A 17,453-nucleotide genomic window follows, 5' to 3' on the forward strand; every position below is an offset into this window, starting at 1 on the left:
GGTGTGAAAGGGAGGTGTTACACGCAGTAGCAAGATACAACAGGTACATCTGGACATGGCTGGCTTCCGAGCGACTGCCTGGGGGGGCATCTATCCTTGTTCGGGCTGGATTTTGGGCTGCCACTTCCCCCCTTCCTGCTGCAGGATTGCAACGGGCTCTTTCAGCCCCGACTGCAATACATTTGCTGTTAAAAACTTACTAGAGAATCAAATTATACACCAACTGTGGGAGTAATTATTGGAGTAAAGCTACTTCAACCTGCTCCAGTGAAAGGTGTCCCTGCCCGTCGCGAGGGGCTGGAACTGGATGAGCTTTAAGCTCCCTTCCAGCTGTGATTCTGTGTGATTCAATAGAGCTTTGCTGTGCTCTCGGCAGCAGAACCGAGCAGCAACCTCAGTAAAGGGTTAACGCGGCCGCTCGTGCCGCTGCTGCCTTCCCACTGATTGCTCTCTGCTCCTGCCAGGCGGAAGTTGGAGCAGCAGCCCAAGTTCAAGGCTTGCTGTGTGCATGAGTACGAGCTGGCTGGAGCAGGCAGGGGCCGGCGGGCAGCGAGCCGAACCCCTCCAGCTGGAGCCGAAGGGATGGCTCCAGCCACCGAGTGCCGGAATCCCCTCCTCTATTACTACAGCATCAAATTTGCCCTGTCCACCTATGCCACCCTCTTCTCGGTAGGTGCTCCGGTTGCTTTTGTGTCCTTCCTGGTGTTTCCCCTCCCGCCGTGTAGCTGGGATTTTACTTTTCAGCATCCATGTTTCCCCTTTCAAGGTGCCAGATCCTTGGGGTAAAACCTGGTGCTGTGAAGTCACTTGTGCTTGGCGCTAGCTGAGTCCAGAATGGGAATTTGGGGTGAAACAAAGGGGTTTGGTGGATTTAAGATCACCTCCTTGGGACTACCCTTCCCTAGCACCTCTCTTGCAAATCTCTTGTGGCAGCGAGTTGCATTTGGAGCAGAAACAAGGAAATTTAATGGTTTTATCACACAAGAACCCATCGGGTGGTGTTGCCAGCTGGATCCCCCCTGCCCCACGCAGCCTTTTCCTTTACCTTGTTCAACAGGGACAAGGCATGGATGTAGGCATGGAGCGGGGTGTGTTTTGGCCAGGTTGGTGATATTAAGAGGTCAGACTAAAACTTGTTTTTAAGCAGTATTGAACCATTGAGCTCCCTTGGGGGCCAAGCTTCTCTGGCAACTGGGAGGCGTGAGCACATGTCAGAAAGGGGAGAGGAGCACAGTAAATCCCCCATGCGCATCCTCAGTGAATGCATGAGAGATGGAGGCAGCATCTTCCTGGAGTTCACTTACACAACCCAGCCCATATTTACTGATATTTCCTGCTGAGGTTTAACTAATCCTCATTGTCCCTGCATGGCTGCCTGCTTGGGTGTGTAGAGTGGAATGTGCACCTCATTGTATAGGTGTCACTGCAGAAATACCTACGTGGCTTCCCAGGTAGGCTGTGAGCATTAAACAGGGTCAGAAGCGCTTGGAAAAGGCTTTTTATTTCCCTATTAATTAGTTTCTTCTTAATGAATGAGCTCAGTTGGGAGGGCAGCGCTCACATTGTTGGCTGGAGATGGTGAAGCCGCTGTGTCCCTGCACCAAATGGCTTGTGCCCATTGCAGGGCATGAAGAAGAATAAGGAATAATTAGAAGAAGGAATAAGGAATAATAATAATAATAATGTGTTCTTTGTAGAATATCTACTAATTTCTTCATACCTGCTGAGTAGGAAGGTTTCCAATGGGAGAGGAGATTCAAGCATCTCCCATTGGTTGGCCAGAACCCTCCTGTGCCTCCCACTGCACCCAGTGACACTAAAACCACCCAGATTCTTTAACCCACTTGTGGCTGTGGTTTGAGTTTTGGGCTACAGACAGTGCAATATTTGTGCTGGCAAGATGAATCCTGTGAATGTGGGTTTGGATTCTCTAAAGAGCTGAGTTTTGCTCAGGTAGAGGTTTCCCCAGAGACCTTTAAGGGATGGGGAGTCGATGGAAGGTTGTCTTTTCCCTTTTCATCTGAACCCAGGTTGGGGCTGCACTTTGCAAATGTAGATGATCGATGGGACAATCTTGATGTCAGATGCTTATTAATGCCTGGGATATTTTTGGGGGCTCAGTGGGACATTCTGGAGACTCCACCAGCAGAAGAGACTCAATTCCTCGGTGACTGAGAAACAGCTGCAAAAACCCCATTCTGAATCACTCTGATCCAGCCTGGGATGATCCTTGCATGAGGACACTGTCGCATTGAATCCATGCGGATACAGGGGAACTTCAGGTTGGAGATAAGGCACCTGTGAGGGTGCTGAGGCGCTGGCACAGGGTGCCCAGAGAAGCTGTGGCTGCCCCATCCCTGGCAGTGTTCAAGGCCAGGTTGGACACAGGGGCTTGGAGCAAGCTGCTCTAGTGGAAGGGGTCCCTGCCCGTGGCAGGGGTTGGAGCTGGATGAGCTTTAAGCTCCCTTCCAACGCAAACAAGACTGGGATTCTATGATTGCTCAGCTCCTGTGAGCTTTTCAGCCGCATGACCTACTTCTGGCCTCATTTGCACATGTTGCCGTGTTAATTTAACCCTTCAGAGCCCTGTAAACCAGATGTGACCAGGGCTGGGCTTCCCTCTGGCCAAATGCGTTCAATAGGAAATGATGGTGTGGGAGCTTCTCACTTGTTGCATGAAGGCTTTTAACCCTTCCCAAGTAAAGATTCAGTGGAACAAGACTTGAGTTGGTTCACCAGGAAGGACTGAGGAGGTTCGAGGTGAGATGCATCACTGGTTTATAGCTTAGTGTTGTCCCAGCCTGCAGAAAACTGGATCTAGTGCTGCTAGATCTTTTCCAGTGCTTTCCTGTAGAGAAAGCATTGATTTATAGGTGGGATAAGCCAGAGAGTGGCTTTAAACCAAACACAGAACAAAGGGCAGAGATGTTTGAGCATCACAGGTTGGAGCAGCTGGTTTTATACAGGTAGATTTAATCCTCATTGTCAAGGATTCAGTGGGGCATAGATTTGAAGAGCTGCCTCTTTCCTTGTCTTACTTCTCTGATAAAATTGAGAACTGCTGGTTTAATTGACCCTTATAAAAGCATATTTTTCACATTCCTACATACCATCAGCAGTTAAGCATTCTATGATGTACTTAATCACTGTATTATTAATCCCATGATTCTATCTTTCAATGACTAAAAGCATCCAGCACTTTCCTGTATCGTGACTTCTCACCTGTACGTTACAATCAAACCTCCTGAGAAGGAGCAGGAGAGCCCTGTCTGCCCATTTGGTCTTCAAAATCTGGGAAGAAGGATTCTCCTGTGAGCTAGGATTTGGAAAACAAGAGTTTTCCCCTTGGTTTTACACCTCTGGTCATCTTGGATGGAGGATAAAACAATGCCCCATTCCCCATGCTCCTCCCTGGACCGCTGAGCTCTGACTCAACAACATTTGGCTGATGGGGTCTGCGTGGGTTTGAAGCCACCGTCATCGTGACTCTTTGGTGTTCCCAAGTAAGGAGAAATCTGCCTGGTGTTAGCGTGGCCTTGACTCATCCATTGAACTCCATTCAAAGTGGTGTTAACGTCCCCTTGGGTTCATGGTACTTGTTGGCACAGAGTAACTCCTGTTACTTGGGTCTTTCTGGGCCTTGGAGAAGGGGAATGTGGCATCTCTTAGGTGTGCAGTGGGGTTTTAAGTCAGGGTAGGACTGTGCATGTCGTTTGTTAGCACTGGGAAGACTATGCAGGTCTCTTGGGAGTGTGGGGAGCTGCCCCTGTGCCAAAGTCAAGTCAATGCAAGGATCAGAAGCAATCACAAGCACAAGCCCATGGCTTGAAGTTGGGAAAGCAAAGCTCTCTTCAAGCTCAAGCCATCCATTTGGACACCCCCCCCCAACCCTATCAGCAACCCTGAGCTGTGTATTCTATAATTTCCTATTCATTAATTGCCTTTCATCCTCACTTCTTGACCTCCAGATCTCTAAATGACTCTACAATCAGCGGGACAGGGGTTTCCACCTTTAACTCTTCTCTTTCCCATGTCCCTAACTTGCCACCCCACCTCTTTCCTTGCCATTAGATGAAGAAATACATGGAGAGGAAAAGCAGCATCTCCGTTATCCCATTAAATTGGAGTTGGAGCTGCACAAAAAGCCTTGCTCTCCTCCATCGCCTGCCCGCTCATCTCCTACAAGCTCCAAGCACCAATAACTTCAAGCAGGGCTGAAATTTAAACCGAAGGTGATTTCTTCCCAGTTTAGAAGAGGAGAATTGATGCAGGATGTCTTTATCATGAGGGCTGGTGGAGCTGCAGCCACCCCCTTGGCTTTCCCTGTGGTGATGGTGTGGTTGTTATGAGGAAGAAACGGGGTGATCAGCTTCTTGTTGGAGGGTAAGTGGAGGTTTGCTTGTTCCCTGAGCTGCATTGCAGAGCAGTTGTAATTGCTGCTGCCTATCCTGGTGTTTGCACTTTATTGAGGTGATCACCAGGCAATTAATATGTAACTACAGAGGATTTACCAGCAAACTTCATTATGTGCCTTCCCATGTCATCGAGTGTGGGTGGTAGGAAAGGGTTGTGATGCCAGGAATCAAGAATATCCGCGTTGATTGAATTTGCACAGCAAAACCAACCCCCAGAGAACCCCAGTGATGGAAACCAGGGCAGCCAGGCTACGCAAGGGGTGATGCAAACTTCTCCTGCTGCTTCTGATGCTCATCTCCGGCCAAGGGGTAATGGGATGAGCAGGTTTTGGTGAAATACATCATTATTCCCCTTGCAGTTTTTTACAGGCTTTGACGTCACTGCTTTGCTCCAAATCCATTATTTTTTCCACAGCAATGTTGCTTTCCAGTGAATGCTGCCCTTTCTCCCCAGCTATTTTCCATCCAAATCCCTCTGCCACTTATCCTGCAACAGCATCGCTCCTTGCTCGCTCTTCCAAACCTTGTTATACTACAGCGAGCCTTCCTTTGCAATCTGCCTTTGCTGGGAGATGTGCCAGGATATGCGTTCCCTTCCTCTTGGTGTGTGTTGCTTTCTTGTGCGTTGAGCAGAAGCAACTGTTGGGTTTTATTTTAATTGGAGGGTGCTTTTTAGCTGGCGGGGCTTGGAGATGGGCTGGGGTCCAGCCTGCAGCACTAATCCTTAGCAAAGGGGATGGATGACCTTTTGAACTAGAACCTAAGCAAAAAGAGAGCCGAGATATTCATAGAACCGTGGAATGGTTTGTGTTGGAAGGGACCATAAGCCACGGGCAGGGACCCCTTCCACTGGAGCAGCTTGCTCCAAGCCCCTGTGTCCAACCTGGCCTTGAGCACTGCCAGGGATGGGGCAGCCACAGCTTCTCTGGGCACCCTGTGCCAACGCCTCAGCACCCTCACAGGGTGCATTTCCCCATTGCATTTGCACGGCAAATAAGCAGTGCATGCTCTCCTCCAAAAAAGAGGGGCGTTCAGCATAGCAGGTCAGGGTTTATCCTGCCAAAGGGGATGGCCACGGCGATGCTGGGAGGAAGAACCAGCACCACTCTGCAGCAGCTTTATGCATGCCACGTGCTTTAAGCTTTCCAAAGGTACTTTCCACCCTGGAAAAGCTATTTTTTAAGCAACCTGTGTCCATCCTTAAAACCTTCCTCAGTTTCTTTCTCTTGCCAACCAGTGAAGTCCGTCCCATGCACGCTGCTTCCTCAGCCTCAGAGCATCCAGCAATGGTACCCCCTCTGAGTCTGCTCTGTGCACTTGCTATGATCTCTTCCCTTACCCTCATCACAGATGGATTAATTAAAACAGCGAAAGTGGTTCTGATTGGCATGTGGGATTAGCAGGGTACCCATGGTGTGCCTTAATGTCTACCCCCTGCCTTCCAAGCCAAATATATTTCCTGGGACACCGTATAAGGGATAAACATTAAATCAACCCCAATCCCAATGCACCAACCTGATGCTTAAAATAGAGTCTAAAGATGAAGCTGTGATTAAAAGCCTATGATCAGAAATAAGCCTTCAAATAACTAAAGTGGCTGTGAAATACCACAAGTCTGCATTTCACTTTCTGAAAGATTTCAGTGCCTTTATAGATGAGATGGAGCCTGGAAGCTGACAGTGATTGATAGACAGGAACTAGCTCCACAAACACACCAGAACTGGTGTCCAAGTGGATTAGAGAAGAAAAATATCAACCCCTCAATAAAGCAAAGACTGTGCATAAAAACGAAGGATTGGGTTGTTGGCATGAATTAGCCCGAAGAGTGTGAGTGAGCTCATTAGGAGCAGAGAAGCCTCTTGGAAAGGTGAAAGGAAAAGGAGTGAAAAGAGGTTTTTTGTTCTCTCTGGAGATGCAGTTTTTGATCTCGGGGGTCTGTGGCTGGGGGCTTTCTCCCAGGAGGTGATTTGGGATGGGGATGGTGCAAAAAGCAGCAGAGGAATGGCTCCGGATCCTCCTCCGTTTCCTTGCTGACCTTTTCAGGTGTCAGCTCCGTGCTGGCTGAGGAGCAGCTCGCCTCGAAGCGCTTCAATGGGAACAGCTCCTGACAGCACGAAGCGCTTGGGGCACCGGCGCTGGCTTTGATGTGGAATGAGCTGAAGGGTTGCAAACAGCCCTTTTTGGAGCCTGCTTTATCCCAGCATCATTAGGCTCTTTTTCAATCAGAGCTGTTTCATTGAAGGGGGAGAGAGGGGAGGAACGGTGTCCTAAATAATCCGTTGTTTTTCTTTATGGCACTTTTCATCCAGGGATCAAAAGATCTTCTTAACTGTGCTGTGAGCTTCATGTCTAATTGTTGGTGCTGGCGTGTGAAGAGAGGGTGAGAGGGTTTGGGTGCAATTCAGTGCTCAAGCCAGGAGTGAAATGAGTCCTTCTGGGGATGGTTCTGCCTAAGGGTGGAGTTTGGGAGGGTGGAGTGTTGGTGTCAATCAGTGTTGGTCCATCAAAGGGCCAAGTGAAGCATTCAGACAGACCATAAAGGTACAAGCAGAGAAGGGAGAGGAAAAACCAAGCAAAGCCTGGCTTAAAGCTTAAAGCCATATTGATCACACTGCAATTATACATCCCCTTCTCAGCCAGAGGAAGAGCATCCCTGAGCAAAGGGGATGTTCCGAGTGCTGACAGCACCATTTGGGATTGGATGCTAAATGTCCCGGAGGTAAGTGGGTTTTCCTTGGCTGTCTGGAACAACTTCCACCTCTGTGTCTCCCTTGAAGCCTCAGTTTTTCCTCGCTGGAATCTGAATTCCATCCTGTGCTTCCCTTGCAGATCCTTGGCCTCACGATCCTGTGCGTGGGGATTTACGCTGAAGTGGAGAGGCAAAAGCACAAGACCTTGGAAGGGATCTTCCTGGCTCCAGCCATCATCCTCCTGCTGCTGGGCTTCACCATGTTCGGGGTCTCCTTCGTTGGCATGGTGGGGAGCCTCAGGGACAACCGGACGCTGCTCAAGACGGTAAGGCCATTGCCACACTCTCAGTGAAGCCTCGTTTTCCTGTTATCCATGGCTGAATGCCTCCCAACATCTGCTGGAAGTGCTGCTGCCTTCCTCCTGGGGTAACAAGAGAGTTATTTCTGGGGCTGAGATCTCATCTCTGGTGGAGCAAGGTCTCCAGCATTAAGTTTATTTTAGCTGTGATAATGACCATAGGAAATAGCTTTGTTTCCTTGTGCAAGGAAGGTTGTAGCAGAGGCAAAAGTTACCGCTGAAGTCCAAACTGGAAGTGATCCAGCACACGAGGGCAAAGCTGTTCACTCCTAACCTGCTTTCCAGGGGGTTTGTCGTGTGTTGAGCATCCAACCACCCGTCCTCATTGCCTGCCCTTGCTCAGGAGCAACGTCTCTGCTTCCACCAAGGAGCAGGAGCGTTTAATCATGGATTCCCAGACTGGTATGGCCTGGAAGGGACCTTAAAGCTCATCCAGTTCCAACCCCTGCCACGCGCAGGGACACCTTCCACTGGAGCAGCTTGCTCCAAGCCCCTGTGTCCAACCTGGCCTTGAACACTGCCAGGGATGGGGCAGCCACAGCTTCTCTGGGCACCCTGTGCCAGCGCCTCAGCACCCTCACAGGGAAGAGCTTCTGCCTAAGAGCTCATCTCAGTCTCCCCTCGGGCAGGTTCAAGCCGTTCCCCTTGGCCTGTCCCTACAGGCCCTTGTCCAAAGCCCCTCTCCAGGTTTCCTGCAGCCCCTTTAGGCACTGGAGCTGCTCTAAGGTCTCCCCTTCAGGAGCCTTCTCTTGTCCAGGCTGCCCCAGCCCAGCTCTCTCAGCCTGGCTCCAGAGCAGAGCTGCTCCAGCCCTCGCAGCATCTCCATTGCCTCCTCTGGCTTCGTTCCAGCAGCTCCATGTCCCTCTTGTGCTGTTGCCCCAGAGCTGGATCAGGACTGCAGGGGGGCTCTCCCCAGAGCACAGCAGAGGGGCAGGATCCCCTCCCTGAGCTGCTGCTCATGCTCCTTTTATAAGCTGAATTCCCTCTATTTAGATGAGGGCAAAGCTCTTCCATTACCCTCATCAGGGCCAGCATCCACTGATCAGCTCCATGACAGCTCTGTGGGCAGCTTGGTTGTTTCCAATGCTCCCTTGGTGAGGAAGTTGCTTTTGGATGAGTAATCCATTCTGGTCCATGGAGCCTTCCTGCTGGTGTGCGTGTTCCTGGCATTGCTAATGGCTTGTGTAACACCTTCATCTCCCACTGCTTTGGGTCGATTGGTTTGTTAAAATCAAACACTCTTGTACTGACTTGCAAGATTGCTCTTAGAAACTGAGTTTTTTCCCATTGGATCTCTATTGCAGATGCCCTCTGCTCTGTTTGGGAGATATCCCCCAACCCTGGATGTTTGGAGGAGTCTCCAAGTGAGTGGCCAAGGACACCATGTCCCAAGTGATACTTGTGGTGTTCAGATAGCCCTGGTAGCTTGCTTGCTTAACAGTTAATTTGTTATTAATTCCCTATCAACTGACTCTTCTTCCTGTTTGGATGCTCTATGGTAACAGTGGGAATTTGCCAGGACTCAGTTATACCTCTCACATACAACGTTCTCTTTCCTGTGCATCAGAACAACTGGCAAAGCTCTGTATTTCTTTATGATCTAAGCCTAGAAAACAGCTTTCTGCCAAAGCTGATGTTATGTTGCTTGTGGAGAGCACTTCATCTTCTTTTCCATTCATCCGCTTTTAAAGCGATACCACATTGTGTTCATTCTCCCCAGGCTTATTCCAAAGCAGGATAAGTAATTCAAATTCCCAATAATATTTTTTCTTCCTGTGCTAATACTCATGAATGGTGGTTAATCCTCTATTTCCACAACCCAGACTCAATTTGGAAGTAGAAAACTGATACATCAAAGGATAGGAAATCTCCTCCTTGGAGCGATGCAGGGTGACAGAAACTCAAGCTCCTTAACTGTATTTCACAGGTTGTCGACTGAAGCAATGGGCACAGCTGAGAAAAAGAAATAATCCTGCCCATTTGGGTTGCCTTTTTCTCCCTGTGGATATAAGCAGCTTCATGCCTGCCATGTGGAATAAATACAGCAATAGCCGAGCAAGTCATCGAGCACAGTAACACTTGCATCCCTTTTGACGAGGATATGAGAGGTGATGTTTGTTTTGCATCAAAATGTGTTGCATTTCTGGGTGGTGGGGTTTTGGGGTTGCTCAAGGCTCCTCAGCTTCCTTTAGTTGGATGCAGAGCAGCACAGTTGGTCCAATACTACATTAATACCTATTTTCCAGGAGCAGGTAAAGGAAGTGATATTTCATAGAATCATAGAATCGTGTAGGTTGGAATGAGCCTTCCAGATCATTGAGTCCAAGCATTAACACAGAACTGCCAAGTCCACCACTAAACCATGGATCCACTGAACTGAGATCTATTTCTGACAATGGATCTGGTCTAATTCCCAGTCTTGGAGCTGCAACACCATGGATATATTCAGCTTGATGGGCATCAGCATGAGGAGAGAGCGTGACAGGAGTGAAGCATTTTGGAAATGCTCTTGATGATGAGATAAATAAGGGTGTTCTTTGTGCACATATCTCACAAATAAGGGAGATGTTTGTGGTCTCCATGGAGGCGAAACTTGTGATGTTGCCTCTTCTTGTAGAAAATAGCATTGCAAGCTCATGGCAGACTAAAGAAAGGTATTTAAACAGCATCAATAAGAGCCCAGACTTTGCCCACTCAAAGGGATTGAGATCTTTACAGGAGCAACCTTGGATTAGTGTTTTCCTGGTGGAGATGTAGCTTATCCCAGCAAAAGTGCTTTATCCTTGTACCTTAAAACAGCTCCCTGGTGAGACCGGGATGTGTTGGAAAGACCATGGCATGGTTTTATGGTGCTGAATTACTTGATACTTTCTTGTGCTCTTACCTACTCAGGTCATCTTGGCAAGACTATGCGACTAAGCCTGGGTTTCCCCACTGTGTTTATGTTGGAATTGCCCATGAAATGCATTTGCATTTCTATCCATCACCCAAAAGTGGGTGCTCGTGCCAGGAATTCAGTGGGGGGTTTACTGTGGGATGATCTCCCTCATGCAGCAGCCTCTCGAGGTGTGGGAGACTGGGGCTTGCTTTCATCTGTACTTGCTTCACATCAGTTTTCTGCTGGTTTTTACTGGGAAAACTCTTGAAAAGCCATTATTGATTAGTGGGGTTTGTAATCTGTTCACCCTCAGGGGGAATCTGGACCACAGGGGAGGGAGCTCTGCCTTTAGAATCAACATAGTTGATTCTGTGAGCCCCAAAACCAGTCTTCGAACAGACCCTGGGGGTTGTATCATGAGGCAGCATGGAAACACAGATACTGATGCTGAACAAAAATCAGTGCATGAATCCCTTTGAGCTCTTAGGAGCTGCAGATGCACTGCAGCTGCTGAAATGCTTTTGCAGGGAACCCAAGCTAATGATGAGCACAAAACCACCCCAAACTTCAAATGGCTTTGAAAAATGACTTATCTCTTCATCTAAAAATATGTCCTGTTAATGTGGAGAGCAGACATGAAATTCCTCTCTCCTTAGGAGCAAATACTTCAATGCCCTATGAAAATCCATCAGGTAGCACTTGAGATTAATAACCTGCTCCTTTCCCACCTGAAATGCTGTGGGTGGAGGTGCGCACGTGCTTGTTAAATCCTCATTCATCTCAGTCTCTTACTGCTGAGATGGATTTTTATGTTCCTTAGCCCCCTGGAGACAAATCTGCCAACATTTCTCTTGGACAAGACAGTCAGGAAAGCTCCTAAATTTACTACTTGATGTATTATTCCAATATCCCCTGCAAGGTTTTAATCTTTTCCTTATCAATCTTATTGTCTCCAGTCAACTGTCACTGTCACACATAACCTGACTCTTACCTGGCGCAAGCCAGATTATCATGTCTTTAGTGACATCTGTAATAACACAAGCAAAATCAGTTCAATAAAGCCACTGCTTGCGTGCAAGTCTTTATTAGAAGCCTGGGGATTTTGGCTGCTGGTGTATGGAATCGATGTTACAAACACTTGGATTTAATAGGTGGGTGAAGAGTTGCTCTTTGGAAATCAAGTTTCTTCCATCACCATTAACGTCTGCAAGGCTTGAAGAGCTGCAGGCTGTCTGATGGAGATGGCTTCCCTTTGCTTTGGGGGTGACTTAGCAACTAGACTGTAAAAATCAATGTTTCTATTGCTCAATTAGAGGGCTGGGGGGAGCTGGGATGGGTTGGTCTCGTAACTGGGAATGCAGTGGGAGAGGCTGCTCTGGCCATTGGGTTTTGCAGTTGAATATGCCCAAATTTTCTCCATTTCATGGCTTTTTAAGAACTGTTTTTACCAGAAATGTATCATCTCTTGCTCAGCATTTCCTACCTGGGAGCTTGGAATCCGTGTGTTCATCCCATGGATAGTTCAGCTTCTGAAAAGTCATGAACACCATGAATTTTCAGAGGCGGTTTCAATAGAGTTGGTTTTCTTTTATTGCTGAATGGAAGAGAGATGAGGGTCCAGGCAGGCCAAAGGTTTTTGGGATCCTGCCTTGGGTTTGCCAAAATTTGCCATCCCAAGGCAGGATCTGACCCTCGGTTTGTGGCTGCTACCACAGTGCTTATGGTGTTTTGTATGTATACACACACATAAAACCCAACAGAAATCTATATAAATATATATAGAAAAAGGTGTATTACTATTTATACCATTATTTCCAAATGCCAACAACAGCAGGATGTGAAAATCAAAGCCCAGCACCCGCCGTCATCTTCACCACTCATTTTCTTTGCAATTGGGGTATTTTCACTCTTAAGGTGGACCCACGATGCAACTTCCTGAGCTGGGCTTGAAATGTGCCTTTCCCCCTCCCTCTCCAGCCCCTGATTGCATGTGTAAATAGAGAGATGAAATGCTGAAAGAACGGCAGATATATCAGGTTTGAAGAGGGGAGTGAGAAATGGTTGGCAATCACAGAGCTATTGTGTGGATGGAGAATTGTCCTTCTCCTGGGAAGATAAATTCCCCCTCGAAGAGAGTCAGCTCCTACAGTGATTTGAAGCTTGGGGGGGCCTGAATGAAAGCAATCAGAGCAACGCACGTGTGAAGGAGCACTTGGAGGTCTGAGCTGCTCCAAGCAGCTGGGGCTCTTTCCAATCTTGCAGGAAAAGGGGCAAAAAATAACCTGGAAATCCTCTATTCCAGCAGTGCCGTACGAAGCATCCCTCTGCCACATCACCAGGGCTAATTCATGACCCTACAGCAGCCACTGAAACTCAGTTTTAAGTCAGAGGAAGTAAAAATACCACTAAGTAGCACTTTCCCCTTATTTCTCTCTTGAGTTGGGAAGAATTGGGTAAAACAGGCGTAAAGAGTTACTGTTTAGGGGGTGCATCACTTGCATTTCAACCACTTGGATATTTGACGTGGGTAAATTCCTCGTGGTTTCATGGTGCTGGAATGAAAGCAGAGGGTTTGCAGGGGGTATCCAGCTCCTTTATGGACCCCAGAGTGTGCTTGTCACCAGGCCAGCAAAAAGAAACCATCCCTTTAGGATTTGCAGCAAAGAGTCATATTTCCAAGACCAGAAGGGAGTGCTCAAGGCCAGGTTGGATGGGGCTTGGAGCAACCTGCTCTAGTGGAAGGTGTCCCTGCCCGTGGCAGGGGGTTGGACCTACATCACTACATTAGCCAGTCCAATAATACCAATAATAGTGAATTAATGGGGCTTCACAGCATCTGGAAAGCCCAGTAAAGGGCTGGCATCACAAACTCCTTCCCCAAAATTCTCCAAGCAGGATTATTTAAGGACATCTCTCAAGTTATCTACCTTCTTATATGAATTGTTAAGAAATAGAACTTATAGCTCATGCTGCATTGTTATTCCCAAAGGAGAACTGCTGATGGGTCCACAGCATGCCTCAAAGTCAATGCTACCCATGGCAAATGAAGGGATGCTGGGGAGCACTGGGATAAGGCTGAGGAGAGGGTTTTGCAATGTCTGAGATGATATTAATAGCATCCGAGTGGTTTAATCTGCGTTAGGATTTTCAGCACAGCCAAGGACTGAACTGATTGTGCTGTTGAAGTATTTCCCCTGTTTGGGAGGAAGCTGCAGGAACAGATCTTTGGACAGAGGGAAAATCTGATTGCTTGGCCCTCAAACTCTGAAATAAATTAGATCTGAAAGGAGCCATTGCTCATGGAATGGATGGAGGGGGAAGTCTGAGAGGCAACATCCACCCCTGTCTATAAAAACCTCTTTTTCTTTGGATTTTGGGGAACAGGAGCACGCTGTAGCTGCAGCATCCATCCTAGGCTTGAGATAGGAGCAGAGGGTCGCAGGGCTGTAGCCAAGGAAGGGTTAACAGCAGCCAAAAATAGACCCAGCTGCAGCCTTTAAAAGCCCCCAAAGGGGGAAAACCAACATTTCTGCTAGGTGTAGGGAGCAGATTCAGTCTTTGAAGGGGCAGAGCAGGTATCTGTGGGGCTCAGTGGTGGTAAGGCTGGTAGCTGGGGTCTCTCAGGGAGTCCCACTTGATTATTTGCAAGAGTCCTGACTCTTTTGGGACTGAAATGAGGCTTTTTGGTTATTTAGCTCCTGAAATGTGTATTTTGACTCCAGGCTGGGCAAATGCAGGCATGAAACCCAGATAGGGGTAATGACTCCCAGCCTGGGTGCATGGGCTCCTGGGGCATGTTGCATGCTTTATATGAATAAGAGTGTCCTGGGCAGAGAGGGTTATTACTGTATTGCTAGAACAGAAGATGCTCTGCAAAAGTGGCTTCATCTGGGCTTTGTTGTCCTTGTTTTATCTGTGTAGGAGCCATTGCTGACAGCTTGGGGTGTTTTTCTCCCCTTCCTTCAAAGCAACACTGAAAGCTGTTTCTATGTGGGAATAAACAGTGATTTGGGCTTTCATGAGGAAGGGCTGCGTGCAGCTGTCTGTCAGAAGAGAAGTAAACCCTTAGAAAGGGCCACTCTGTGTGGGAGAAAGCTCTAACGTGTCATTAGGAAGAAGCAGCTCTTTCAAAGCAGTGCTCAAAGTCTCAGTCTCAGGAGAAATGCCACCGGATTCGTGTTTCTGGGCTCAACTCAAGCCATGATCCCAAGGAAAGCAGAGGCGGCGGCAGGAGCTTGGTAAGGGGATGATTTGGTGGCCTCACAGGTAGAGGGAGGGATTCATCACAGGCCTCTGCATTAGCTGAATGTTCTCTCTGTTCCCATTTATCAAGAGGGAACGACCAGTTCCTGCTCTGAATGTCCCAAAATAGGGTGAAACCTCAGGAGCACCATCCTGTAAAGTCCTGTGCATGCAAAACCAGGGGGATGCAGGCTTTAAAAGAAGAGAAATGAGGTTGCACAAGTTTCTTTTCTTCTTGGAATGGGAAATCATAGAATAGTTAGGGTTGGAAAGGACCTTAAGATCATCCAGTTCCAACCCCCAAATCCATCTTTTCCATTCCTTGATGACCACTTCTATATTAATAGGTCCAAAGCCTTTCCTTGTATTGGCTTCAGTGGGGCTGACTTAGCTCCTTTGCTGGAGAAGCATCTCTAAGAATGGGTCGAAATGAAGTTTTGGGGAGGTTATTTGCATGAATATCTGTTCTCACAGGGGTTTAATGGTGACTATAGGGCCTTGAATGAGGATAAAGTTATCTCCACCCTTCACAAAAGGGGTTCAAACCCCTCTATTCCTCCTCCATTTGCTCCCATGGGCTCTCATTATAAGGGGCTTGTAGAGTCATCTTCTAAGTACAACCAGTAACTTGTTCTCAGCAAACCCCCCACTTGATTTCTTGAATTAGGCAGCTTTTATGATCTGCCTGTGCTATTTGAATGCAAAGTTCATCAAGAGGGCAGAAGGATAAACAGAGCATCCCTCTACCGTCCAAAATCCCATTGGAGCCACACTTGGGCTGGGCATGTCTGAATTCATGGCCATCGGTGTCTCAAGTGCATCTGAGCTCAGGAGTGATGCTCAGCCTTTATCCATGGCTCAAAGCTTCTTCCTTGGGCTGCTGCTGAATGAATCTATGTGTGGTTTATTCATCCCTCGGTGCCTGCAACTCATCCCTGACCCACATTCATCCTTTCTGCCTCGTGAGGACGTGTTTGAGCTGGAAATTGCAGGTGGATGCACGCTGCCTACGGTCTGGAAATAAAGCTGCAGTTGATTTGCACCCCAATAGCAGCCAGACCCATGGTTGGCAGTGTTAACTCTGGACCAACTCTGTATTTCAGGTAGGTTTTAAGCTTCGGGGAGATGAAACTTGACTATCTGGTGTATGGAGGTGGCAGAAAACCAAACACACAGAGGACATATGGGAAGGGATCACTCCAGGCAAGCTACATATTGCTTGTGTAAAATAACCCTAACCCTATTCTGGGGAATAACTTGCTGGTTATTCCCCAAACTCAAGGAATTCCTCTTGAAACCTGAGCGTGGTCCCTGGGAGCTTTCCTTCTGAGTTCATTCAGGCTTCAGCAGAGATAAATGATGAATAGAACAGCTCTGGAGACTTATTAGAGGAGGGAAGGAGCAGCCTGATCATGGCAACGGGGGTGATTAATCTTTTTGTCAAGGTATTTGAGGGAATGAAGCCCATAATTTATTGTGAGCCTTGGGATTGATGAGCTCTTTAAAGGGAGCTGCCTGCGGCGTGTCTTAATTTAGTGAGGATTGAGCAACTTTTCCCTCATCCATCTTTCTTGAGCAAGGTGAAGGTTTTATTGGGGAGTTTCCCTGTTCAGGCTGGGCTTTGTTTTGTGATGGGTGAGATCCTTTGGCACCTTCCTGGTCCCTCCTCTACAGGGATGCATTTGACACTGTCCCACACAACATCCTTGTCTCTAAACTGGAGAGACATCAATGTGATGGGTGGACCACTCGGTAGATAAAGAACTGGCTGGATGGCCGCACACAAAGAGTTGTGGTCAATGGCTCGATGTCCGGCTGGAGACCGGTAACGAGTGGTGTCCCTCAGGGACTGGTGTTGGGACCGGTCTTGTTCAACATCTTTGTCGGTGACATGGACAGTGGGATTGAGTGCGCCCTCAGCAAGTTTGCCGATGACACCAAGCTGTGTGGTTCGGTTGATACGCCGGAGGGAAGGGATGCCATCCAGAGGGACCTCGACACGCTTGTGAGGTGGGCTGATGCCAACCTGATGAAGTTTAACCATGCCAAGTGCAAGGTCCTACACCTGGGTCGGAGCAATCCCAGGCACAGCTACAGGTTGGGCAGAGAAGAGATTCAGAGCAGCCCTGCAGAGAAGGACTTGGGGGTGTTGGTCGATGAGAAAATGAACATGAGCCGGCTTCAGTGTGCGCTCACAGCCCAGAAAGCAACCGTATCCTGGGTTGCATCAAGAGGAGCGTGACCAGCAGGTCGAAGGAGGTGATCCTGCCCCTCTGCTCTGCTCTCGGGAGACCTCACTTGGAGTATTGTGTGCAGTTCTGGTGTCCTCAACATCAAAAGGACATGGAACTGTTGGAACAAGGCCAGAGGAGGGCCACAAGGATGATCAGGGGAGTGGAGCACCTCCTGTATGGAGACAGGCTGAGAAAGTTGGGGCTGTTCAGCCTGGAGAAGAGAAGGCTGCGTGGAGACCTCAGAGCAGCTTCCAGTGTCTGAAGGGGGCCTACAAGGATGCTGGGGATGGACTCTTCATCAGGGACTGTAGTGACAGGACAAGGGGTAACGGGTTCAAACTGAAACAGGGGAAGTTTAGATTGGATCTAAGGAAGAAATTCTTTACTGAGAGGGTGCTGAGGCACTGGAATGGGTTGCCCAGGGAGGTTGTGAATGCTCCATCCTTGGCGGTGTTCAAGGCCAGGTTGGATGAGGCCTTGGGTGCCATGGTTTAGTGTGAGGTGTCCCTGCCCATGGCAGGGGGGTTGGAACTGGATGATCTTAAGGTCCTTTCCAACCCTAACTATTCTATGATTCTATGTGAGCAATGAAGCCTGTCCAAAAAGTCACCACTTTCATGTAAAGGCTGAATTTGG

General features: G+C 48.3%; 1 protein-coding gene across 1 annotated transcript in view; it reads left to right on the forward strand.

The window, feature by feature from the left end:
• Nucleotides 1-582: 582 nt before the first annotated feature.
• LOC308230018 (tetraspanin-15-like) overlaps nucleotides 583-17,453 on the forward strand; it is a gene marked incomplete at both ends in the record, with an annotated part of 40,638 nt that continues 23,767 nt past the window's right edge. The window contains 2 exons of the mRNA XM_080634463.1: nucleotides 583-669; nucleotides 7,245-7,430. Coding sequence (XP_080490589.1) covers nucleotides 583-669; nucleotides 7,245-7,430 — 273 coding nt within the window. The remainder of the gene's footprint in view (nucleotides 670-7,244; nucleotides 7,431-17,453) is intronic.

The sequence above is a fragment of the Psittacula echo genome (assembly GCF_963264785.1).
Source record: "Psittacula echo genome assembly, chromosome: 25".
In the NCBI taxonomy this organism is placed as follows: domain Eukaryota; kingdom Metazoa; phylum Chordata; class Aves; order Psittaciformes; family Psittacidae; genus Psittacula; species Psittacula echo.